Source organism: Mustela nigripes, chromosome 6, assembly GCF_022355385.1.
Source record: "Mustela nigripes isolate SB6536 chromosome 6, MUSNIG.SB6536, whole genome shotgun sequence".
In the NCBI taxonomy this organism is placed as follows: Eukaryota; Metazoa; Chordata; class Mammalia; order Carnivora; family Mustelidae; genus Mustela; species Mustela nigripes.
The window spans coordinates 67,738,338-67,766,007 of record NC_081562.1 but is presented as its reverse complement, the minus strand read 5'-3'; the positions used below and the strand labels follow the sequence as shown (position 1 = coordinate 67,766,007).

Below are 27,670 nucleotides of genomic sequence, written 5' to 3'. Positions count from 1 at the left end.
CACTATACTCATCTGTAAAATGGGGAGTTATAATTAAGGATGAAACCCTTCAGAAATATATTTAGGATATGTGAAACATTGCACAGAGATTAGCATACACATGGTAGGTGCTTAAAATTTTACGGCAGATATTATCTCATTTGGTTAAGCATCTAAGCTCTTTTAATGATGAGCATTGAGCCATGACAAGAAGAACAATATATTTATGTGAACAGTTTATTTTACGTGAATGTACTTGTGTGAAAATATTTAGGGTGAAACAAAGAGACAGAAAAGATATAATGTGACAAAAAAATTCCTGCCCTTATTTGGTTTATAGGTAAACTTGGTGATAATTTCCCAGTCATTTAAAATAGTGAAAAGTTCATACTATATTAGAATTGGGATTTCTAGGGCACCTGGGTGGCTCAGCTGGTTGAATGTCCAACTCTTGGTTTCGGCTCAGGTCATGATCATGAGATGGTCATGAGATGGAGCCCCACATGAGACTCTGCATTCAGTGTGGAGTGTGTTGAGATGTTCCCCACCCCCCACTCCCTCGCCTTCTGCTCCTCCCCCACTTTGCAAACACCTTCTCTCTCTAAAATAAATAAATAAATAAAATCTTAAAAAAAAAAAAAAAAGAATCAGGATTTCCTAAAATTGGTAAGTGAGTAGAAATGTGTTTTTCTTGTTACAAGGTCAGAGAACCATAGTGGTGTCGAATTTTGGAATTGTGTAACCACGGGCGCAAATATGAAAACAACCAAAGGGGGGAAAAAAAGAAAAGAAAAGAAACAGTCTAATTTTGTCTACATGATCCACGACCAACTGCCTGTTTGGTACTTTGTTACAAAAAGGCTGATTTTCCTCTTGTGAACTGACTTTATTTTAACTTCACATGGATGGGAGGATCCTGATATTTTCACTTTATTCAGAGCGGTTTCTTTTTAAAACATAAATATATACCTCAAGAGGAGGACGGAAGTCAGAGATGGGCAAGCACGAAGGTGCAGCATCAAAGCTAGCAGCCGAGGCTGTGCAGACACTTACCTTAGAGGTGAGCCTCAAGGCACATTCTGATTTAGAACGGAGAGGAAATAAAGGTGCCTTTGGAGGAGGGACAAATGGGGAAGAGGTGAGGCTTGTGGGGGCAGCGGAGCAGAGGAGACAAGGCAGGCAGAGAAAGCTCACTCTGCAACATGCTAGTTAGGCTCCCGACACCCGAAGGTGCGTTCTAACGTGGTGGCTAGGAAGAACGTGAAGAAAGCTGGTTAGAAATGCGTAGGGCCACCTGGGTGGCTCAGTCAGTTGAACAGCAGCCTTTGCCTCAGGTCATGATATCAGGGTCCTGGGATTGAGCCCCGCATCGGGCTCCCTGCTCAGTGGAGAGCCTGCCTTTCCCTCTCCCTCTCCCTGTGCCTGCTACTCTGCCTACTTGTGCTCTCTCTCTATGTCAAATATAAATAAAATCTTAAAAAAAAAAAAAAAGAAATACATAAGAGAATTAAAGGCATTCTTACAGAGAAATATGGTTTTTGGTAATGAGGTCATAGGGGATAGGTCTTTATGCTACTTAGCCATGGTCAGACGTTCAGTCAAAGCAATCTCATATCTAGTGGCAGGATCTGCATTCATATATTCAATCAGCAACCACCTGGTCACGTCACTTAAATGTTTACCAAAGACTTAATTACGTGCCAGGTTAGTCAGCACATAGAAGCCACACAAAAGTCCTCCATCTTGCCCTAAGAATTTAAAAATGAGGTTGCTCATTCGTTAACAGGTGAGCTAGTAAAATCCACACACAATTCATGTGATTAGTCATTGAGAAGTAAAACAGATGGGCTGTGAATATACAAAGGAGATATAGACTTTCCGTGTGGCACGTACCCAGGGGGAGAAAATGCCCAGGTCAGGTCAGTAACAGCAACCAACCAGTCAGCGCACTCTGTAAGGATCGGGGCATCGGCCATGCTTGTTTTCTACAGGAGCCTCCATAAGTTTGGTGAATAAGGCTCCACTGTCCAGAGATGGATTTACTTGCAATACATTAAGCCAAGTTCCCAGGCCTGAAGCCTAAAAGCCAGGCCCTGGGTCATAGTAAATTCACCTAAGCAAATACCACCTTGTGGAGACCTACCTACATAACCAGCTGGCCTTCCCCATGCCAAACCTGTGTGATCGCACTGTCTCCGCAGACCCAGGACAAGGTGCTAGGTATACAGGTGGGAAGAGGGAAGTGTGGCAGCCCCTCGGAGATTTACGGTTTCCTAGGAAACGTTGGTCAGCTGACAAACAAAGGCAATGGCCTACCCCAGGATACTGTGCACCCAGGACAGTGTGTGTCTCGTGGATGGGGGGACATCAGGAACAGGATCTTGAAGGAGGTGGCGCCTGAGGTGAATGTGGAAAGAGACGCATGCCTGGCCAGTAATATCAGCAAAGTAAGGCATTCTAGGCAGAGAAAAGAGGATGAGCGAAGGTGTTTGAGGAACTGCAGGTGCCTTAGAATGACTGGGTCTTTGGTGCCTGCAGACAAGTGTGAGAAGAGAAACAGGGAGGGAGCTGTTTATAATGGAGAGACTCACAGTCCCAGCTAAAGAGCTTGAACTTTATCCTGAAAGCCAAGGGGAGTCGCTTCAAACAGGAGCAAGGTGGTTTGTCATCTAGCTATGTATGAGACAAAACAGTATGAGATAAAACATTTACTTAAGGGCTCCTGGGTGGCTCAGTGGGTTAAGCCACTGCCTTCAGCTCAGGCCATGATTTCAGGGTCCTGGGATGGAGTCCTGCATCGGGCTCTCTACTCAGCAGGGAGCCTGCTTCTCTCTCTCTCTCTGCCTGCCTCTCTGTCTACCTGTGATCTCTTTCTGTTAAATAAACAAATAAAATCTTTGAAAAAAAATTTACTTAAATACAAGACAAATTAACATGTGATTATAGCCACCGTGGGGCGAAGACATCAGAATAGAGAGAGAATGTTTAATATTAGGAATAATGAGTGGGGAGTACCTCTAATGTAGACTCTGACTTTTGTCTTGAATAGTCAATGGATTAAAACATCAGTGGAGAGGCATTGCCATGGTATGGCCAGTGAGCATGGGAGATGGGAAGTTCTATTCTTATACGATGAACATCGAATAAGCCAGCATGTAAAGGAGTAGAAAATAAAGTTGGGGAGATAAACTGGGAGATCTGTGCGAGTCTGGGTTTTATTTGGCAGGTACTGGAGCATCTTGAAAATCTTTAGTTGGGGGTAGGAGAGGAAATATTCAAAGCAGTGATTTCTGGTGAGCAATCTGGGGGTGATACAGGGGTGAATGGAAGAGGAGAGAATGACTGGAGGTACAAAGACTGCTTAGGAGGCATAATGTGTCTCATTATGTGCCTCAACCAGGGTGACGGCCATGAGAATGGAAAGGATGGATGAACAGGAGCCGGCAGGACCCTAGGCCTGAGGGAGAAGGCCTTTTATACATCCTGCTGGAGCTTCCAGCCAGAGCTGACTCGGGAATGGGGGGGTCCTAGGAGGCCCCCCATTCAGATATGGGCAACTGAGGAGGAAGAGCTGGGTGCAAGGTGCTGTGATGAAGACAAGGAAAGAATTCCAGAGCCTGGTGGGCAGGGCTCAGATCTCACAAGAATTCCAGATGCTGGAGGACGAGAAGGTGAGAAAACATTTTTAAAGCTAGAGAGCACAAGAGAGCTAGGAGAGTACTGTGATCCAAAATTCAGGAAGAAAATAATGTAAAGATGGAGAAGATGCCAAAAAAAAAAAAAAAAAGAAAGAAAGTAACCATTACGGGAAGAGTCAAAAGCCATGAGAAGCAAGAAAAGGTGTCTGGAGTGAACATTCAGGTCATCAGGAAATGACAGGAATATGGCAAATAGTGAAACAGAAGACGGTTGGTGCAGAAATGAAAGGAGAGTTTAGGCCATCTGTTATATCTGAAACTCTGGTCCTGAAAAGGAGGAGACCAGTTTGCGTGGTGCAGAAGGTGGTTCAAACTGAGGAAGCAAGGAGATTTCAGGTACAAGACCAAATCATGGGCTAGCGAAGAGTGGCGAGGCAGTAACGATGAAATCAGGGGGTTTTATTTATGTATTTATTTTTAGATTTTTTTAAGAATTTATTTATTTGACAGACAGACATCACACATAGGCAGACAGGCAGGCAGAGAGAGAGAGAGAGGAGGAGGAGGAAGCAGGCTCCCCGCTGAGCAGAGAGCCCGATGCGGGGCTCCATTCCAGGACTCTGGGATCATGACCTGAGCGGAAGGCAGAGGCTTTAACCCACTGAGCCACCCAGGCGCCCCGAAATCAGGTGGTTTTAAAAGGGGTGAGAGGGGTGTGACTGGATGGGTCAGTTGGTTTGAGCATTAAGACTCTTGGTTTCCGCTCAGGTCACGATTTCAGGGTTGTGAGATCTGAGCCCTGCCCACCAGGCTCTACGCTCAGCAGAGTCTGCTTGAGATTTTCTCTCTCTCTCTAAATAAATCTTAAAAAAAAAAAAAAAAAAGAAGTGAGAGTGCATGCTTGCATACAGGCGAAAGGAAAGAACTGAATTAGTGGAAATAGATGTGCAATGTGGATGCATTTTAAAAACTAAATATAATACATGTAACAAACTTAGAACATCATTTGGCACATAAGGGTAACAAATCTAGGGGTCATAATTATCATTATTACTGAGAGATGACTATAAAATCTTATGGAAAATTAAAGTTCTAACATAGCCACCTTTATACTTGAACAAGAGGAGACCAAATTACCCTCATTTTCAATTGAGTATTAGTAAAATAGAGTACCTTTCTTAATTCATAACAGAAATTAAAGTGTTTTATATAAAGAAAGGGATAAAATATATTCTGTTGACTCTGATCTGAGGTGTTGGCCTATACGTTTTTTTGAGTATTGGACATGCTTGAATAAGAGTATTTAATAATGCTATTTTTCTGCTTTAATAATTAAAGTACCCATTTTTTTTTATGATTTCTTAGAAACAACAGATGGCTCAGATGGCCACTGAAAAACAGCTGAAAGTCTGAGTGCAATTGAAAACCTCTTGTTTGTTAGTTTTAAACTTTAATTCTAATCAATTCATTATGGAAATTCTTCTTCTTCTTTTTTTTAATGTTAACTAGAAAGAGAAATTTAAAATGCTGGGCACCCTGTGGGAAGCCAAAACATAGAGTGGCACCAAGGCTGGTCAGTTTCAGCTACTCATCAGTCTATTTTATTAAAGTAAAATACCAAAACATATTAAATCTGAATTGCTCATACATGTGAGATACCTGTGCACTTCCTCCCCCTTCTGTACAAATGACCCTTACTTAGAAAATAATCATAATGATATTTTGTAAATTGCCTTAAAATAGGCCTCACTTTTGTAGAAAGCCTGTTTTTAATTTTTTTTTTCCCCTTTGGTAAGTGATTATATTTGTCTAAGAAGTCAGGTAGGTCTGCAGCAAATAAAATAAAAGTTCTTTTTATTTTTTTTCTCCGCCACAGTTGGTTTCCCGTTACCCTGCGAATGTGCCGCTGCTTGGACAGTGACCCTATCAGCATCCACTGGAGCTTCCTCGGGGACCAGCTGCTGGGCTTCCCAATCACTACGAGGCTTGTTATTCTGCTGCTGCGTATCAGTCTGGGCCTTTTGTAATGTGGACCTGCTGTCCACAAGGTAACAAACCAAGGGCCGTCACAAACGCACACTAGGGTTGGCAAATTAAAATTTAATTCTGGTCTTAGACATGGACAAGTTATTTTTAAACCTAAGCGACCCATGCTGCACAACAAACACCAGGTTCTAGCTTTTCCTCTACCCTTGCGGTTAAAAGCTACGTGTGGCTGAGATTTTAAGGTGGCAAGGGCTAGAAGATCAAATCTGTGGAATTCTCAGTCAGATGAATTTTACCACTTACTGTAACAAATGCAAAAGAGGGCACAGAGGAAAGAGTAGGTACATGAATAACAGGCATTCCTGGAGTTTCAAAACACTGATTTAGAAATGACCCTAGATGGTGTGAAGCCACTGCCATCAGCTCAGGCTCCCAACAGTGTCCCTGCCACACCTCCAGCACTGACATTCCCCTACTATCCTCTTCTTCCTTCTCTGGGAGATTTACTACAAAATCATACCCGCCTTCCCCTACTCCCAGCTCAGGTGAAGCCTAAAACCATGGAGACGTTGCTTCAGGGGTAATAAGCCTGGAAGAATTATCCCCATCTGTCCATAGAGAAAAGGGAAGTTCTGTTCCTTGTGTAATAAATCAGGTGAGAAATGGGTTGTAGAGGCTTTTATGAGTTTGTATGCAGACTTATAAACCAATATCCGAACAGACTTTGTGATGGGACCAAGTTTCTCAGCATCAACACTATTGACATTATAGACTGGAGAGTTCTTCGCTGTCCTGTGCTTTGGGGGGAGCTTAGCAGTCCCCTTAGCCTCTAGTCTCTACATGCCAGAAACATTCCTCCCAGAGCTGTGACAACCAAAAATGTCTCCAGGCATGGTCAAACGTCTTGATGTGGGAGAATGGCCGGGAGGGCCAGGGGGTGAAATACATAATTAAGAATATTTATGTCTAAAGAATTGCCTTTAGAGGAGAGCATGCATACAGAAAAGTCACCCAAGCATTCTAGTTGAAAGGCAATTTGATAGGCAGAATTTTAACAATCTAATTTTGGGTTAGGGAAGAAAAAGATGTACAGAGATTAATCCTGGAGCTAGAAGACACTAAGACTTAGAAGACTAGAGAACAAGCCTTGGAATCAGAGATCTAGATTATTCTGCTAGCAATGTGATCTTACTGAAAGTTTGTATCCTTTGGTGGTTTTACCCATAATGTGAGGATAATTAATAGTATCTATCTATCCTTGACATGCCTCAGGGCCCTTACTCATGCTGGTCCCTGTGCCTGGAATGGTGTGACTGCATCCTTCTCATGCTTTAAGTCTCAGTTTAAATAATCCCTCCTCAGAAAGGCCTTTCTGTTTGCTCTGCCTACAGTCAAGCTCTTTTGTGATTATAGGTCATAGCACCGCTGGTCATATTCACCATATTTTATAACGTTTTGTGTCTCCCTCCACCCTACTATTTTATAAAGTTCCCTAGGTCTATGTTTGTCTACTCCATACTATGTCCTGAACACCCAGCATGGGGGCAGGCCAATAGATCAGGCTGAACAAATATTGCTGGAGGAATGAAGGAAGGAATGAACAAAGATTTTAGGATAATGTCATCACCATCACCATTACCATGATCAAGGATTTGTGCCAAATTGACTTAATGAATTTCCTGTTTTACAAAAATATGCACTTCATTTTTTTTTAAATGTTAAGGTCAAACTGTCAAAATTAGTAATAGACATAAAACAATGACAGCAGACTGATTAGCAGGCTGATTAGCAATAACGGTTGTATAGAGCCTAAGATTTATAAGATTGCACAGAGCGAGGCCGCCACATCCTGGGATATGTTCACACCACATATGACTGGGAAGATCTCACTCCGGAAGAAGAGGCTCAGGCAGTGACCTGACTTCGCTTTAATACAAAGGAAATAATTCTAAGGTCATTTTCAGAGATAGAAGAGTAAGGCAGGAACACAGTCACAATATCTTCGGGACCATGCTATTAGAACATTCTCGCTAAGGAGAAAGTACATTTTTTTTAAACCTATTATTTTTCACACTCTGTTAAGGAGAAAGAGTGTCCAGTTGAAAATAAGATAACAAGTACTGGAGACAAAAAACCTGAACTTCCAGGTGGCCAAAGGATCCTAAGAGCTATTTAATTTTACCCAGCTACTTAAAATGATAGCCAAGTTTTTACTGTGGTATTTTTTAAAATCCTAAATAATAACAGGAGAGGAGCATGTGTAGACCTGAATGGGATTGTGACAGATTCAGCAAGCTGCTGACAAATGAGCTAGATGCTGTTCCCCAAGACAATATACCAAAATGGATCATTAAAAAGGATAGTGTGGGAAGAAGGTGGCATCAAGGGAAGCCAGTAAGGGTTCACACTAACCTCAGACTGGGGAGCCAACAGACACTGTGTATCTGGGCTTTGGCAAGGAGGCTCTGAGGAGTCTCGTGATTTTTTTTAAAGATGGAGAAGCACGGGCTAACTGATCATTTATTTAAGACAGAGATCTCTGTGGCTGAAGAATTGCATGGAACATGACTATGTTGGTCTGAAAGCATATTTCTAGTAACAAGCTAAAGAATTTGTCTTTAGCACTGTCCCATGCAACATTCCTAGCAGTTTTAATGAAAAATTTCCAGAGCAGAAGTTGGTGATTTTTTCTTTCTCATGAGCCAGAGAAGAAATGTTTTAGGCTTTGTGGGCGACATAAAGTCTCCATGGCATCTTTTTCCTTAAAGAAAAGACTTTTTCAAAAGGTTACAACTAGTCTTACCCAGAGGGCTATACAAAAACCAGTGGCAAGTCACATTTCCGCGTGGGCTGTTTGCCAATTCCTGTTCTGTAGCTTATCAGCTCGAGGATGACACAGAGAGAGTAAACATATTGCTTCATAGAATCAGGATCCACGAAGATACCACGAACCCCGTGGCATGTGAGAACAGGAAGGGGCTTGAAACCTAGAGATCACCTAGTCCAAGAAATCCCTCATCTATTACTGGGACAAGCTGGGATGGCCTTGGATTCTTACTTGGCAGAAATACATAAAAATAAATGCATCGTTTTATATTTGAAATCCCAAACTCCTAATTACATGGGTAGGGGACAGGCAATTATGGCTTCACAGCTGAACCAGGGAAGAAAGGCATTTTAGCCGAGTCAGCCACATATGGGTCAAGGGTAGGGTGTGATTCCAAATTCCACAATCCAGAATATGATAACTCCGCTCAGCTTCTTGCCCTGGAGTGTGACATCAAGAGTCACTGCTAGACTGTGTGAGGAAGGCTGCGGAAACTGGAGCTGTTTCAAGTGGAGGATGCATGGAACAGGATTTTAGAAATTACAGAGCACAGTAAAGCTACGCAAGCAAGGAATGAGCTGGTTTGTCGTTTGGAAGCCTGCACTGGCTAGCCAGGCCTTAGTGGGGGAAGAAGTCTTGGAGGCAGCTGTTCTCAGTTCTTAGAGCTGCTGGGACTTTGGGATGGAATGTGCATGTATGTGTTTCCCCCTTTAGGTCATAAAGCATGAAAGATTTTGTCTGTAGAAGGCATGATACATTTTCCCTAGTGCAGCAACCCAACATCTCAAGGAAAAAGGCAGCTTGGGAAGGGCCGCCCTTTCACTACTATCAGACGAATGTGCTCCCAGATGGAAACGGAGGACTCCAGCCCCACACTGGTCTTATTTACTTTTCCATCCCTCGTCTCCTCCCAGTCCAATTTTGCCCTTCCTAGACGTAACACAGACTAATGCCACTCCTTTTTTAATATATAAAACTCTTGAAATATTTAAAGATATATACTCTCTAAATCATTGCTGCTTCTGGAAAGAGATCACTAATTCCTTCTACAGCTCATTAAATTTCACATACGCCATAGTTTCCAAACCATTGAGAACAATTTAGAGTTTAAAAAATTCTTTTTATGAGCACGGTTCCATTTGCTCCTTTGGAAACAGAGAAAGTATCATATTCTCTCTGTCTCTCTGTCTGCTCTCTCTCTCTCCCTCCCTCTCTGGGCAAACCATCTGAACTAGGTCCAGGAAATTTGCATAACGTATCTAAGACAGACAGCTAGAAAGTGGAAAGCCCAGGATTATACCAAGCCTTTTGAGTTCTAAGCCCGTGCGTTTCCTGATTCTTTGTTAAAGGCTGTATAATTAGAAGGGTCTCCATGTGGCATGTGTTTGCAATATAGTTACAGTATTTTTAGCAGCAGTCCCTCAGAGTAAATCTGATAAATTCTCATGAATAGAAATAATATAAGGAAGCGGGGGGTGGGGATGCAAAATGACAGATACAGGAATCCTTTCTCTAGGCTGAAATTTTTGGGTCCTTTTACCTAAACGCCGTGATTCTATTTCAACCCACCATGAAATTCTTAGAGCAACTCCTTTAGCAGTAATAACATTTTCCAAAAAAACATAACTGCAAAGTATCAAGTTAGTACTGTTCTGGGGCCCTTTTCACAGACCTGTATTTGAAGCCGGTATTATGGGTGAGCAGCTGTCCTTTCCACATGTTTCCATCGTTGAAGTTAAAGTCATAGTAGGAACTTCATTACTACCTGAGAACACACAAATCAGAATATGGTATAGAGACAAATATGCAAATGACAAGCAAAGAACATACGTTTGTAAAGGCACATAAATCAAAGGCACTACCACTCCAATGTAGCTGTGCTTCTGAAGTCTTCTTTAGTAAGTTGGTTTGGAACTCTGAACACAGTTTTGTGTATGGAAGCAATTTTATAAATAGAGAATAGGTTCACAGGCCAATCCACTATAAGCTTCTTATATCTTTATTAATAATAATGTAGACCCTAACCACTATGTGTAACAATGTTTTGACGGCCAAGTGCATTCACGGATCAGACCTGGGATGCCAGGAGCACACTTCCCCCAAAGCAGTTGGTGTTCCCTGAGCTCCAACCCACTGGTCAGTCCCTATAGCAGGTTGAGACTTGCCCATCACGGCAGTTCTAACAGTGAAGTTGGGGGTTTAGAGAGCAGGGTTTATAAATATAAGAATCTTTTGTCAGATCCTACTCAGGATCTTTCTTTTCTTCCTTAGTTCCCAAAGATCCACCTGCTTGCTCATGTACCACCTTCTTCCCTGGCCAGAATGGAACAGAAGACAGTAACCTTCCTATCTGGTGAGAAAACTTAATAAAAACATTTCATTGCTTTTCTTAGTAACAAATTGAAAGTAAAGAGGTTCGTACCTCTCAAACCAATGTTGCAAACAAAGTCATCAAGGAAAGTCCATAAGTTGGAGGGACAGGAGTAAGTTCATTTTTATATACAAAGTGGTAGGAAATATTCACGTGCATATGAGAGCAATACCACACCAAGGCTACCCCGATTCTTTGATGAGATGAGGGCAGAAGTGGCAAAAGGGAGAGCTAGAGTTAGGACGTGTGATTGGGAGAAGGACCAGGCAACAGGATTAGGTTGTCTGCCTCAATAGGGAAGCCACACATTTGCCGCCATCACTCCTTGCCCCCTCATTGGGCCAAACTTGGGGGAAAGGGTGGGTACATCATTTGGTGCAGGAGTGGGTTTCTGGTGGTCAGAGAGAGAGAGAGAGAGAAAGCAAGTGATGGGGTTTCTGAGTGTGTCCTGGTGGCCATTCCCTTACTTTATACTTTCTGATCCATGCGAGGCCCTGATGATGCCCAGTGGAGGCCTTGCAGACCTAACAACTAGGGAATACCAAGGGGCAGAGACAGGATGATACTTGAGTGGTGGGAGGGAAGGACAGTTCATGTTATTCAGTGCATTAGGAGAGTGAAGTGAATTTTAGAAAGAAAACAAAGAATACAAGGCTTTTGGGGGAAGGGTCAAACTGAAGGAGACATAGGATTTACATACAGAAAGGGGGGGGGCAATCCCAGATGCAGTTTGTATCACAAATGGCCCAGAGGCCAGCAAAGGCACAGACATGGGAGCAGAGTGACCAGAGCTCCCAGACTGATTGATGTTTAAAACCAAGCCAGGGGAGATCCCAGCGAAGTTTTTGAGTCAATGAGAGACCCAAACAGAATGGTGCTTAGAATGAATGAATCGAGCAGAACAGGCTGAAGAAGAGGGAGCCACAGGGGAGGTTCCTGCAGTCTTCTGGTGAGAGGACACGGGGATGGGAAACTGGAGGGCGGCACTGAGAAGGGGGAAGGAAGGACACATGTGAGAAACCGTGATCTCCGCTTGTCAACAGAAACTGCCTCCAGCTCCCTGGGCTTTTTAACCTTGTCAAGTGGCCGCTCTTCCTCTATCGAGGGCCGGTTCCACTGGTCCCAGAGGTAGGATCTGCATTTTCCTCAGTTCCCAATGCCATTTGCAAATTATCCATCCTCCACTCTCAAAGGCGCCTGTGATGCACGGCAATTGGGCTCTGGCACTCTCAACCTCCCCTCGGGGCTCCCGTCTCCTGGCTTTCCGATGACTACCTCCTACTCCCTGAGCAACGGCGGACTTCTGCATTCTAGATGTCACTTGCTAGGCATGTTATTCTTGATAATTTCACTCAACTTTGGGAGTCAATAGCGTTCAATACTTGAAAAAATAAACTTTACGCTATTTACCAACTGACATGCTAGATGGCATTACAAATTAAATTAAAAATATTATGAAAGCAAGGGTGCTTTTCCCAGAGAACAGTATCACATTCATTCTCAGCCAATGCAACAAAAATTCTCAATCTTTGAAGAATCAGAGTTTAATTTTATTAAATGTTCTCGTAATCAAGATTTTGATAGTATTTATGAATGCTTTCTCTTATTTAACAGTTTTTTTTAATAAATATGCATATTTTTTATAAAGGTCTTGACAATTTAGGTCTAATGTTGCCCATTTTGTAAGAAAAAAGAGAGAAAATATTTTTGTATATCTAAGAAAAATATATTCATAATGGCACTGCCTTTTTATATAACACAAAAATACTTACTACTAGATTCATAAAACAATAACTATGGAACAACTTTGGATTCAGGAATCATGACGCTTCAGCTTCAGACTCACCCTGTACTGAATAACTCAATGTGATCATGCCTAGTAAATAACAAATAATTAAAATTGAAGATTTTTGAGAACAGATAGTTTTGCAAAAGTGGAGTTTTAGAGGCTATTTATAGATAGGAGCTTTTCTTCCAAATATTTACATCTGTAAAACTCTGGAAAAAGTAACATTTAAGGGAGAAGAGGAAAGGTAGTGACAAAATATTTCGTGTAAATTCGATCTCAAGTTTAACAACTGAATCTATGGAGATGACCTTCCTATTCTGTGCTCTGATCACTTAGACTTAATAATAGCTCTGTATACCATTTAATTATCCCATAGCCTAAGAAAGATACTACCAAATGTCATCAATTTAATAATCAAGAAATGTTTGTTAAGGTGAAGAAAGAATATTGTTAATAAATCACCACTAAATAAATCATACCTCTAAATGTAAGGGCTTAAGGGGAAAGTCATTTTGTGGTTTCCATTCTCATAGGCTACAGAATCATCCAGAGAAACAAGCAGGAACTAAGATTTGTATCCAGCAAAGCAGGAGAGGAGGAAAAAGAGTAACAAAGAAATTTAACCTGAACAACAAAAGGTAGGCATGGGGGAAGAAGAAGCCATTAGAAAAGATGATGATTAAAAATTCAAAGTAAGATGGAAAGAATAAGCCCTCACATCCCAGGATTCACAGTAAGTGTAAACAGGTGATGCTTAACCAATCAGACAACAGAAATAAATGTCGTCCAGAAATTGTGACAACACATACTGATGAACTCAGCTCCTTAATGACAGTATTCTGAGCATTTTTTCCATATCCAATTTCTTACTACCTGATGGTTTCCAAATCAAAACATTTACCATTTTCAATTCTTTAAGTATAATCAATACGATGTACTATGAGCAAACATATATGGAATAATGGTTATGAATGATGCTAGATGTTCTTGGGGGAGACAGGAAAAAGGAGGAAGAGAATCCCAAAGCCATTGTCCCCCACTGACGTCGCTGGCCGTGTTGGAATAGAGTCAGCACTGGTGGAACTTACTCCCTGAGATGGAGCCCACATGATGCTTCTTAAATCACGATTTTCCTATACCCACTGACAGCGGATGGCGGGAGAACCCTTCACATTCATGAGCCCTCAGTGACCGAGAACACGTTTTCTAAGGAATGAAAGGAAACACCTCCTCCATTAGTGCTCATTTGTAACTCTCCTAAGCTGTGGACCAGTCGAATCTGCCACAGGAATGGTCTTGTAGTGGGAGCAGCAATACCTGTCACAGGAGTTCTGTTTTTCAGCCGGTCCACCTCCATGGTGAAGTCGTCCTTCAGGAAAAGGAACCCAACAATGGAAAACAGGTAGACGAGGATGAGCGCCAGGACGGCGGTCAGAATGATGGAGCGGCCATTCCGCGTGACGCTCTTTATGACATTAAGCAGAGTCTCTTCTCTGTACACCAAATCAAAAAGCTACAGAAATAAAACAAGAAAAAGAAGCAGCGGTGCAAAAGCTGAATAAACATAAAAAGTGGTTACGAATACAGATGTAAGCCATTTTGGTTTATCTGTGAAAAAAATAACGACCTGACCGATACCTTAAAAACACACCAAGATGCATGTGTTGTCTACAGTTGGAGCACATTAATAAACTGTTTTTCAATAACGATAACTCTAACACAGCACATTGTGTGCATCTGTTGGTTTCATAACCAACATAATTTCAATTTTGTATGATACAGAAATAGCATAGCTTCAAATTTGAATTTAGAAAAATTATAATACTGTACTTAACCAACTTAACGACTTATTCCTTATTTTTAGCCTCACTGATATTCTGCAGTTGTCTCTGCAATACGTAAGATACCTAAAGTGAAAATGCTGAATTATGTCTACCTAAGTGATGAATAATTGACAGAGTCATCAGCCATTATTGTTTAATCAAGGAATTAGGAGTGAAGTTGCTAAAACAATTTTATGAACCTGCTGCAGTAGAAAAGATGGGAAATTTTAAAATATTTGAGAAATGGAAGGACCTTTCCTTACTGAAGCAGTATAGCGAGGGCAAAACCTATTACTTTAGTATGTAATTTTGGAAACAGAAATATAAGCAAAAATATGACACTTTTAAAAAAATTTTTTCACTTCCTTTACTGGGTTATTATTCATTTTGTGTTTAGTAGTAGAAAGTCTCTGCACTAGTTAAGAACCTAGGTATATGTTTGCTCTCTGGAGTCAACACCAAGAATGGTTTTATTTATTGCTATATTATTAAGTTGAAATTATACATTAATTAGCAAGTATATGTCATATTATCAAAAGCTGGTTAAAAGCAATAAGTGAACATTCATTTAAAAAGTCACAAATATCTGTTTGGAAATGAATAGTATTTTAAAAATTGAAATAATTAAGGTTTGTCTCCTGCTATCTGTGGGCAGTGATTAGAATTTCTGAATTAATTGAAGGGATGCATTATCAGTGTCAGAGTAGCTGAAGAAACACCAGGGCCTGTCCCCTGTCTTACTGAGTTACTTTTTACTCAGTTTTACTGAGTACTGAGTTACTGTCCAGTTTAATTCTAGTTTTGCAAATAAGTGCTATAAACCTATTACCTTTTTTGCTCATCCTAGGAAACTGATATTTATCAATACCATATGCAAAAAATAAAAGTTTAACTATTTTGCTATGTGCTTAGCCTTCTGAAGGGAGCAGCAACTTCTAGAAACAAAGTCAATATTTCTCAGGACAGACAAATTAATTAATGCAAATTCAACTTCCAAACTATTGACACTGCCTTATTTAACTTACTTAAGCATTTAGTTGATGTAAAAGTAGATTTTTCTTTACTTTAGCTCAACAGTGACTTAAAAAAAAAGGCCTGGAAACGGGCTTTAGGTCACTTCTCCATGGTTTCTAAAAGTTTATAGCTTTCAGGAGCCCCACTGGATTTCTGCTAAAAATGCTTATTTCTGGGCCCCATTCCATACCTGGGAATCAGAATCTTGAGGAGGCAAAAATGTGTAAGATGTTGGACAGATTGATTGTTCTTTTTGTTTATTTCTGAAAGGAAAATCTAGAGTGTGGTTTTTACTATTTTGGATAAAAGATTGGTATTTGTGGATAAAACTAGAAACACATAATCATGTATTTTTTAAAATATAAAACATATTTTTAAAAATATGTTTCAATGCCATTTTGGCATTATGTCCATTGTAATTTCCTCCTAAATCTCTAAGTGTCAAAATGGACAATATCCTTTTCACCAGCAACCCAGTGAACACAAATTAGCATCACTAATGTAAGATTAGAACAATAAAAAACAAGAGGAAAATACAACTAGGAAATAAGGTTAAGTAACATAAATTAAAAGTAACACTATTATCAATAGCTCATATGCTAATTCAAACATACCTTTATTTTCTCAGTTGCCTTTCTTTGGAAAAGATCTAATAAATCCTTTCACATGTTTTTCATATTATCTCTTTAATGAATCTTGATAGTACAAATCTATCATACTAGACCTATGCATTTTCCAGACAAGAAGGTTAGAGCACAAATACAGAGTGTTACATGTCACAGTCAGGTCAAAGTGCTGAGTGTAATGGGACTTCATATATCATGAACATGTTTTTAAAAAAATGGATTTTTTTTTTTTTTTTTGGTGGTAAATTAGAGCAGAAAGGGAATTCAGTTGGATCCCTGGAACAGAAAAAACTACTTTTGATTGTTGAATCCTCTAACTTAACTACCTAAAAGATAATTTTGTATAAGAGCAGAAGGGACAAATCTACTCTACCCAGGGGCTCTTTCAAGTGCTTGACAAGTAAATGGAAAATCGGCTTCTTTTCCATCTTCCTGCATGGGTTTGCTAGCCAGGTAACAGGAAAGCAGCAGCCGATGGATTTGTCCCTTGAGAGCCAAGCAGACAGGGTCAGCATAATGTTTCTACATCTTCAACTGAGGTATCGGGAATTATATTTTTGGGTAGTGGTCTCCACTGCATGTCCGTCATGGGTTGGAGATATAAATAAACGGCTCCTATGACATCATGATATTAACCTGGTAGTGCTTTAGTTTTCAAAACATTATCATGTATTTATATAGCCTCCTCTCCTAGTTTATGGCTATAGATCAGTCTATACGTAGGAGGTAAAACTGATAACCTGAAAAAAACATCTAGAAGAAACGTGAAATTCTGCTTAATGAATCAGACATGTGTAGATAAGCTTCACAGCAATGACACATTAAATCTGAAATGATTTCGAACAACTCACTGTCTTTTTGCGAGGTTGACAGTTTACCCCGCCTTTTACTTATATGCCATTCTAAAGTCACAATAATATTTGTTATAAATAAAGTACAATGATTCCAGGGCTAAGAAAATACATCCCCACTTTTTTTCTTCTACACTCTGTTGGAGAATCTCTAAATGTAGGGGAAGGAAGGATTTGGCGGAAACCAAAAAGCAGCTGCTATATGAAGCCTGGGTCAGGTGGTAGGGTCGTCAGTGACTTCTCAGGGAGGAAATAAAAGATTGCCACTGCTGATGTGGGTTCTTAGAGGAAAGGAGGAAAAATAATACTAATGCATGATTTTCTTAGGAAATCCTAAAAATTACATAATTTGTCCTAAATGTCAGGCCCTGCTTAAAAAAAAAAAAAAATCAAAGGAAGAAGCATAAGAAGCAGGAGCATTGTGTTATTTTTTCCAGCAGGGATTGTCCACATGGAGAAGTACTCACCAGGAAGCTATAGAAGAATTCATGGACAAAGAGGCCCAGCATGCAAACCAGGACGTACGCCACGTGGTAGAGAAAGGCCATATCCAGGATGACCGCTCGGTAGCCTCGGGTGAAGGTGCCACGATTGCCCACGAAACTTACCAGAAATACGATTTTATTACAAAGCTACAGGGAGAAAAAGATTAGATTTTACGGTCTTATTTATCTTCGAAAGTCATGTAAATATTGGTCATTGACAAAAACCTAGTATTCACCAAGTCTGTGGTTTTCTTTTATCTTTTCTTGTCTGGTAACTTTTGGCCTTGCTTACAAATCTGTGTGTATACATAATACACCCCAAAGCTGTAATGTTTGCAGTTCCAGGAAAAAAGGGGAGGATGATTAAGGGCCCCAGCTATGCAATCGAGGCAGACCTGAATTTAAACCCTCGCTCACTCACTACTGTTGCACAAGGTCATGCAGCAGTTGGCCTTGATCATTTCTTTGGAAAAATTAGAGGAAAAGGATTCTGACCCTCTTCAGAGGATTAAACAATTCATAACGTATATGAAGCACTTAGTACAATGACTCTTTAGATACTACTCATTGTATTTTCCATATCAAAAGTAATAGATGTAATATCTTTATTATACTGGAAATGTAATAAAAAAAAATCTTTTCAGGAAATATCTATCTTTGATTTTTTTGACCTAGACTTTCTCTACTGAATGTTGTTGTAAACAAGTAAGCCATTAAAAGAGATTTTTTGCATTTAAATACATAAAAATACATATATACTTATGTAAGTGGGTTAAAGTAAATAAAATTCATGCATATATTTTCTTTTTTTATTTTAAGATTTTTTTTGAGAGAGAGAGAGCCCAAGTGGGAGGGAAAAAAGGGAGAGGGAAAATCTTGAGCAGACTCTGAGCTGAGCATAGAGCCTGATGTGGGGCTTGATCTCATGACCCTGAGATCACAACCTGAGCTGAAACCAAGAGTCACATGCTTAACCGAGTGAGCCACCCAGGCACCCTGCATGCATTTATTTTCTAAGCTCTATGTGTGGTAGTTATTCAATAAGCATTTTGGAGTTTTTATTACACTTGGTGCTATATATTTATAGTAACACTATTTAAAATTGCCTTTTGTGGCACAATTTTGGAATATAGAAATGTACATAGAGATTTTTTGGCAATAATAACAATGTGTGCAATGATTTCCAGGGGCACCTGGGTGGCTCAGTGGGTTAAACCTCTGCCTTTAGCTTAGGTCATGATCCCAGGGTCCTGGAATAGAGACTGGCATTGGGCTCTCTGCTCCGCAGGGAGCCTGCTTCCTCCTCTCTTTCTCTGCCTGCCTCTCTGCCTACTTGTGACTCTGTCAAATAAATAAATAAAATCTTTGTGCAATGATTTCCAAAGAACACAGTTATCAGAAACTTAGTGCCTGATATTTGGTTCTAGAGTCACTGCATTATTTATAAACTGAACAACTCATTTTGCAACTTAGTCATCATGGAAACAATTACAGATTTCAAATTTCAGTTTTTCTAAAGTGTTCCTGAGTTCTTCAAGCTATCTAGTGGCACCATATTTGTCTTTACATGTCCAAAGCTAACTTTGGGAAAACATGTTGTCTTTTGCATCAGCATTGATTTTTCATACGTGAAAAAAAAACTGCATTATGAAATGATTTTAAATAATGGGCAGAAGTGAAATTTGAGAGGTTGGAAAAACATTTCCTTCAGCTTCCTGAAGTTCAAATCAATAAATACGTGAGAAATGGGTTAACACTGCATGTTGTGAAGATAGCCAAACCAAATCAACAACACGGAAGTTCAAACCTCCTCAATTTTCCCCGTGCTAATTAATGATCCTCTCAGTAATCAGTCTTTTCCATTCTTTCATCATCTTGTGAATAATTTGAATAATGTCAGACAGAAAGTTATATTTCACTATTTAGTTTCATCATCACATATTTACGTTATTGTTTAACATAGCTACAGTATAGTGATGCCTTTGTGATTGGTAACCAAAAGTAAATTTAATATTATAAATGGTCTTCATTTCAAAAGCTCAGGAAATATATAAAAGGTGCTCAGATTAAGTGTGGTATTTGATAATAAACAACCATGAAAATAAGAAAATACAGAATGTTTAGGTGAAGTAATAGTCAGTGTTTTACCCTTTGAATTATTTTAAGGGACTATTTAAATTTAAGTTATTTGCTTTCATTCACCCACTAAATTCATCAATACAACATAGAAATAAGAAGTTCTATAAAAAATTAAGTTAAAATTTTTAACTTAGGTAAAAAATTAAAATTAAGTAAAAAATTTTAATTTTTACTTAATTAAGTAAAAAAATTAAGTAAAAGAAAATTAAGTAAAAAATTTTCAGAAGGATGGATGATATGCTCATGACAAGTTGTTCATATGTTGTTTACTGATCTCTGTTTCTCTAAACTGAATCGTAAAAAAATTATGCAGGAAAACTATTTATAGGTCCTACACATTCAGGAAAAGTAATATGTTGAGTTCAAGTTCTCAAAAAAAAAGAATATGTTTCAGTTCTCAAGTAATGCAAAAGGAAGAACACATTTTTCCCTAAAAGGGCCTCTGCCATTTTTACATAAAAAATAAAGGTTTGCCTTCTCTATGTAGAGGTTGGTTTTTATTTTCTTTGAACCTTGATCTAGAGCTTGGTGTTGATGGATATGTCCCTGTTCTCTTGACTAAGTCTCAAACTAGAATGGAGTTGATATTGGCACTGACATCATCTATTCGTGTAGAGATCAGAAATGAGGAGATTGTCCTTTTGTTTGAAGTGTTCACACCAAGAAAAAAAAAATAAAATCAAGAATAAATGATTTGAGAAGGAAAAAAAGTTTGAACTCTTTTTTCTGCATCATGAACTTGAAATGTATAAATTGTTTTTATAGAGCAATTCCATGAAGGTTGGGGATATTTATGGAAATAAACAAGTTACAAAAACTTATTCTCCCTTTTCATGCCCTTACTTGATGTTGTCTAACCAGTCCTTCATTTGTCAATGTCATTATGCAGGCAATCTTTGTTTCTATGGCAAGATCCTTGCGGGCAGTGATAAACGGAGAGGAGAGCGTGGGAACCGGGCAAGGTGGCTAAGAGACCAGCCCCTTCTGATTTGGTGTTGAAAAGACTCGAATCAGCCTACAAATAGCAATACAAATGACCGTAACTGGCCCACAATATTTTTATCTTTTTCCATCTATTCTTAAAATTGCACTTCATATATGTTCTGTTTTGTTGAGGATGGGGTGAATTATGTGATGGCTGTGGGGGGAAGTGGGGGGCGGGGTAGGCAAACAATCAATGTAAGCTTTTTGGGCAATCTTTTAGTTGTTTATTTTTTGATATTTCAAGTTTTTACTTAAATTTTAGTTAGTTAACACATAGTGCAATATTAGTTTCAGGAGTGGAATTTAGCGATTCATCACTTACATAACACCCAGTGCTCATCACAAGTGTCTTCCTTAATGCCCATTACCTATTTAGCCCATGCCCCTGCTCACCACCCCCAGCAGCCTTTTTTTTTTAATATTTTTTTATAAGCACATAGTGTATTATTAGCTCCAGCAGCCTTTTAAAAAGATGGTTTACTAGTAGATCTTCTGAAAACAAAAGCAAAATTAACGTTCATCTGTTAATTAATGTAAAGTGAATCAAATTCATTATTTTTAATTGGGTAAATTAATTGTACAGTACAGTACTGTTTTCATATATACTTCATAATTAATTGATGTGTCTTTGCAGGACTTTTAACAGTGCAGCATAATGGAAGGACACTGGACTAGAAATTGGGTCATCGGGGTTCCAGTATTGCCTCTGCCACCCATTGCTTTGGTAAATCTTTCTTGTCTCTATAGGATTTTGCATACTTACTATGTGACTAACTTATTATGTGACTAACATAACATAATAAAAAAATAATAAAATGCCTGGAAATGAATAATCCATAAGGTGTCTCAAAGTTCTAGAATTCTATAGGATGTCCTTTAAATTTTACTCTTTTATGGGATCACAGAAATTTATAACTGCCTTTATGTTATGCTTTTTTTCCTTTTTTGGGGGGGTCTCATTTGGGTCTATGTTCTGACCAGGAATTCTATTCTGATCTTAATTGTGGCCATGGGAAAACATGAGCTATTCTCCAGGAATGAACTATAGCCAGTAACTAAGTAAGTAAATAAATAAATAAATACTTTGTAGTATTCCTTGAAAAGGAAAAGTGAATTTATTGAACTACCTACTAACTACATTATTGTATTGCTATCAACATCAACCTTACTAAAATTTATGGGATTTCATTAAAAAATCTCCATTTCAGTAGTGTTACATCTTAGGCAGGATAAGGTTCTATGGTCAAAGCATAAGGCAAGATTTTCAGGCCACCATCACCCTGGAAATCTTTTAAATTGCCAACAAAACAGTATAATAAACAAGGGCGGTATAAGATATACTGTTTTTTAATAAATTCAACATTTCTAGTTTTCCCCCAGCACTGAAGCAGTTTCCTGCTACTATAACTGAATATCAGAATTAGTTAGAAGCATTCAGTGACCATATTATATGAAAAATAGGGTATGTGTGTATGTGTGTGAGAGAGAGAGAGGTGAGGGGGAAGAGAGAGAAAGAGAATGAATGTTTTGTCTCAGATTATATAATTGAATTTGTGTATGTTAAGTGAACATATGGTGGGGCTCAACCTTACAGATTAGCAGTAACATGAGCCCTCCCAGGGAGCTACCTGCAGGTAAGTAACTAAGGGCATGACACTATTTAATGTGAACACTGTGGCTTATTGCTAATAGAAAGCTATCTGCTAAACTCCACTTGCCTCTCTCTGCAAAATGGTGAGACCAAGTTTTAGCATAAGGAAACATTTCCACACTACAAATAACTTTAAGAAAGGCAAATAATTTACAAATGCCATTAAATAAATTATACATTTGTAGGCACTACCACAAAGAAAAAACATTGTACATAAGAAGTGTTTAGAAGATATTAAAAGATCTCCCACAGGTATTTACTGCATTATTTATTATGAAAAATATCTAAAAATCTAAACAATAAAAATTAATGGTTAAACAGATCATAAAGTATCCACGTGACTAGGAATATTATCATTGTTAGTGATATAGAAATACTAAGTGATCTAAAGTTTATAAAGAGGGGTGTTTGTATTTGCCAAAATAATATGTTAATTTCCATTGCAATGGAGACGGTGAGAAGAAAACTGTACTGGGTTTTAAGATATGCTTTAAATAGAGAAAAACATCTGAATTTTTGAAACATCTCAAATACCGAGATACCCTTGTGACAAACAAGACGGAGAAATTAGTTGCAGTCCAAACAAAACTTTGATTTTTAGAAATGAGTGAAGATGACATAAATGAGGCATCATAATAAACAGAAACTGCTAATACTAAATGCTCGGAACACAGATTGAGCTTTTTCCTTCCACTTGATTCCTTTTCCAGAAAAGCAACTTTCTAACATTACAAAAGACACTGAGTCCAGAAACAAATAACTCTCTGTGAACTGAAATATAAGTCCTTTTCTGATTATGAAACCGATGTTTCACAATTAAGTAGTACTTCACGGATTAGGCGTTGGAGAAATGGTAGCCTTCGTTGCTATTCTATCATCACTGCCATTGCTCTGCTCTAAACCTTCATACTGATCCTCTCAACCCATCTTCTCAACAACTGTGAGTGCAGACGAGGCTTTAACATCTTCATTTCACTGATGAGAAAAATGAAACTCAGAGGCTCCATTTGCCTGTGGTCTAGAATTTGGATTTTCTTCAGGCTTAACCATCAGGTAGATATTTTTTTTGTTTGTTTTTCCTGCTTCTGATACCTACAATTTTAGCACCTATGGCTTTACCTGTCACACAATGCAAACATTTAAGTATAAATTGATAAATATATTAAATCCTAAGTTACAAAAAGTGACTGATCTATGTTTTCATTTCACTTTTTCCTTGCCCTCCCTGGGAAATGGTAAGTCACAGACAGTTTTGTAATAAGCTTGGAGTTGAGAGTGAGGGAGTGAAGAAGGCAGGATTTTACGTATGGACATGACAGCTTCTGCCCTCAAGAAACTTAAGAATCCTACATTTGATACTTGACAGAATTCTTTAGTGATAGACCTCTTTGCATGTATAGTACACTTCCCTTTATTAACAGTGATTGAAGATAACTGGTAATTTGGTTGTGTGAATGTTCTAGTTAACTGGGAGTTGTCATTTATATTATGTCAAACTTTCAAAGAAGTATAATATAATAGTGGTCAGAAACACAGACTTGGTTATTCTAGCTCAGCTTTATAATTCTCAAAAGTTTGGCTGGCTATTTATGACAAAAGTTAAGGTAGATAATTATTTGTTAAGACATTTTATTAATCTATACAATATCAAAACTATAGACAGAAATGATCCATATCTACATTATCAAACTCACAATTACTCTATCCAGTTTGTTTGTTCCAAATTAAAGTTGATTATTTTCTTTGTCAAAATGCCCTGAACTGGCAAATTGTAATATATCATTTCGAGGGGCTGTGCAAATGGATTTTTTATGCTGTGAGAGATATGAGAGTACCCATAGATTCATACAGTTAATAAGAAAGATACATTTCAATGTATATTTCTTCTTAAGTATAAAACTTGCCTCTTATATGAGTTGTCATTTCCTACAGTGGAACTATTCTCACCAAACCAGGCAGAGATTATTTTTTATCCTGTCCCCTAAGGGGGAAAGGAGATATAACTTCAGATGTTTTGGGTTTCCCCAATAGACATTGAAATGTTTTTCCTTATCTCTTTATATATTCTAAAATGTTCTGTATAGCAAGAACCACGCCCTCTATTTCTTGGTATTTTCTTTTTTTTTTTTTTTAAAGATTTTATTTATTTATTTGAAAGAAATCACAAGTAGATGGAGAGGCAGGCAGAGAGAGAGAGAGGGAAGTAGGCTCTCTGCTGAGCAGAGAGCCCGATGCGGGACTCGATCCCAGGACTCTGAGATCATGGCCTGAGCGGAAGGCAGCGGCTTATCCCACTGAGCCACCCAGGCGCCCCTCTTGGTATTTTCAATGTCTATCAGATAACAGAGGCCGGATAAATGCTTCTTATTTCTGGGCCAACACTATTTAGCTATTAATTCTTTTTAAAATTTTTTTTTAATTTAACTTAATTATTTTTCAGTGTCTAACTATTATTTCAACTTATCAAACTTGGGATTTCTCTCTCAAACTAATATCTTATTGAGGACCAGCTGCTGATTTGTGAATATTATTTGCTTCCTCAAATAATCTGGCTCAATATTCAATGTATTTTTTAATAATAAGCTGGACTTACCTAACTCAAGTTTTTTAATAGGGTTAGAAAAATTTAGATAAATACCTGAAGATTCCTCAGTTAACTTGGTTTCAAAAACACTGAAAGTTCAAGTTTGGTTCATATAAAGAATTTATGAATGTTTAAATGCTAGGGATTAAGTGGGAGGAAAATGGAGTTGAGAGTGAGGGAGTGAGGAAGGCAGGATTTTACCTACAGACATGACAGCTTCTGCCCTCAAGAAACTTAAGAATCCTACATTTGGTACTTGACAGAATTCTTTAGTGATAGACCTCTTTGCATGTATAGTACACTTCCCTTTATTAACAGTGATTGAAGATAACTGGTAATTTGGTTGTGTGAATGGTCTAGTTAACTGGGAGTTGTCATTTATATTATGTCAAACTTTCAAAGAAGTATAATATAATAGTGGTCACAGACTTGGTCATTCTAGCTCAGCTTTATAATTCTCAAAAGTTTGGCTGGCTATTTCATTTATTCATTTTCAATAAATATTTGCCACGTATTTTATGTACAAAGCATTATAAATGTATAAGAATACAAAGATAATTTTTCACTCATTCTTTCACTCACACATTAGCTAATTTATTAAAGAAAACCCTGTTGGATACCAAAGACATTCCAAGACACGAAATGATCAATCATTATCCTTGAGAACTGTATAATGTAGTAGGGAAAATAAGGCCTATATGCAGATACCAGAATGAAGGACACTATGTTAGAAACCCCATACAAGGTACAGACAGTGCTTTAGGGATTCAGCAGATATATTAGCAGTATTTATTTGCTGTCAGGACATTTTTTCTTTCATTAACCTGATGATTTACCCTTCTTTTACTATCCCTTTATGAATATGCCATGTAGAATGCTGTCTAGTCCCTTTAAAATTGTATCTCTTGGGTACATTATTGTTATTTGGAATAGTGCTCTGATTACTTATTCTTAAATTACCTAATTGAGGTTTTAAAATATGCTCCCTTGTTCTAATATTTTAAAAATTTAGTGAAAAAAATATTAATTTCATCTATGCCTTTCACAAGTTTAGGTGTTTTGTTCACATAAAGAGCCAAATTTCCTATTTTCTCATGTAGCAATCCTTTTTCTTTGGTCATTTTATAAAAGGTACTCACTTTTATAAAAGGTACTCAAAATTCTACTGACTATAATTTAATCTTTCTTGGGTGATTTAGAAGTCACTTTAGGATGTTCACAGTGGCTTGGAGTCATTTTTGTCAGTATCTTTGGGTACAGGATACAGAAGGCATTAAAAGTGGATTGGATTAAGTTGATTGCAGAACTGGGTCATGCCCCAAATGTCACCTTTTCAAATATATCAAAATTTTTACTTGTCATTTTTTCCTTCTCTCTCAAAATTACAAACATACAAATCAAACTCTCATTAATTTGAATTCACAATAAATAAGAATTTACTATGTATATGTGAATTAAGATATAGAGCTACATTTCTATAGTTAGTACACTTTTTCAAATAATTTACAAAAGGACAAAGCTAAATAAAATACTTACATTAGCTGCACCAAGAAGTATTAATGTAGGCCCAAGACCTATTGTATATATTGACCTGAGCATTATTGACACAAGAAATGGCCGAATACCCACAGGCTTGGAGAAGAAAAATAGCATAGATGTGCAGACAGCAACGGCTATCCAAAGAAGAACGGAGAACAACGGAGAAAGTGTACCTGTAAAATGTGGAAGAAGTTTATTTTTACTAAGAACAAAAGTAGAAAATGTTAAAATCTTTGCCACTCCACTTTATATAACATAGCAAGTCCAGCCATAAGACACTGAATTTCATAACAACCCACTCTACACACTGTATATTTAGAGGAAATGTCTCTGAACACATTACTCATTATTGCATTTCGAGAAAGTTTGTGATTATTTTCAGGATGTTTAAATACTCACTAAAATGGCTTCCATTAACTCTAAGAATTGTTCATCTTTCTCTCCTATGAGAGTTGTATGTTAAATACTTCTGCTAGATGTATCTCACTTGGGAACTTTAATTCAAAACTTATGGTTAATGAGTGTAAAATGCATAGTTAAATCATGTGAAACTAAGGGTTTTGTCACTGAACTCATACCTTGTCTTGTTCTATTGTTATAAAGTTTCTATCTTGCAGATTCTTCTAAAGAGTTCAGAATGTAAAATATCCCATCTTTAATAAAATAGACACAAGCTTTACCTGTTAAAATATACATGTGTATAAATGTATGTGATATATGTATATATGTATGAGTGTGTGTACTGGAAAGACAACTCAAGCTCTAAAAAACAAAACAAAAGTCATCAGAAAACAAAAGCTCCAAATATTTAAAAAATAAACCCAATTGTATCAAAATTTCTTTAGAAATTGACCAAAATTGAAAATTTTATGTGATGTTATTCACCATACAGTACATCGCTAGTTTTTGATGCAGAGCTACATGATTCATTGTTTACATATAACACCCAGTGGTCCATGCAATCTGTGCCCACCCCCCTCGTTAATACTCATCACCGGGCTCACCCATCCCCCCAGACTCTCCTCCTCTGAAACTCTCAGTTTGTTATCCAAAAGCACTTTAAAAATATATCTCCCTTTTAAAATATATATATATAATTTACTGATGTTTGCACTGACTATGTAGATTCAAAGAATTCCCTGTTGAAGGTCATGTGGTGCTGTATTTGCAGAAGAAGTAAAGTAAGGGGCCACATTCCTGGGCTGATTAGATCAGCTATAGGACCTCAAACACATGCCTATTGGCTAATGAAGTCTCAGGGGAAACAACAAAATGGAGATTTTCCACCAGCTATTTCTTTTGGCCAGTTTTTATTATTTATAAAATTCACTTCTGCATGCAAAACACCACATGTGCTTTGGTGTGTAGAGTCTCTGTATTATCA

At 38.1% G+C, this 27,670-nt stretch overlaps 1 protein-coding gene across 2 annotated transcripts in view; it reads right to left on the bottom strand.

Annotated features, from left to right (window-relative positions):
• The window catches only part of ITPR2 (inositol 1,4,5-trisphosphate receptor type 2), a 496,325-nt gene that overhangs the window by 58,876 nt on the left and 409,779 nt on the right, over positions 1 to 27,670 (bottom strand). For both annotated transcript variants that reach the window (XM_059402745.1, XM_059402746.1), the window contains exons 49-52: positions 26,284 to 26,459; positions 17,372 to 17,536; positions 13,908 to 14,103; positions 10,103 to 10,195 (exon numbers count right to left, since the gene is read on the bottom strand). In XM_059402745.1, coding sequence (XP_059258728.1) covers positions 10,103 to 10,195; positions 13,908 to 14,103; positions 17,372 to 17,536; positions 26,284 to 26,459 — 630 coding nt within the window. The remainder of the gene's footprint in view (positions 1 to 10,102; positions 10,196 to 13,907; positions 14,104 to 17,371; positions 17,537 to 26,283; positions 26,460 to 27,670) is intronic.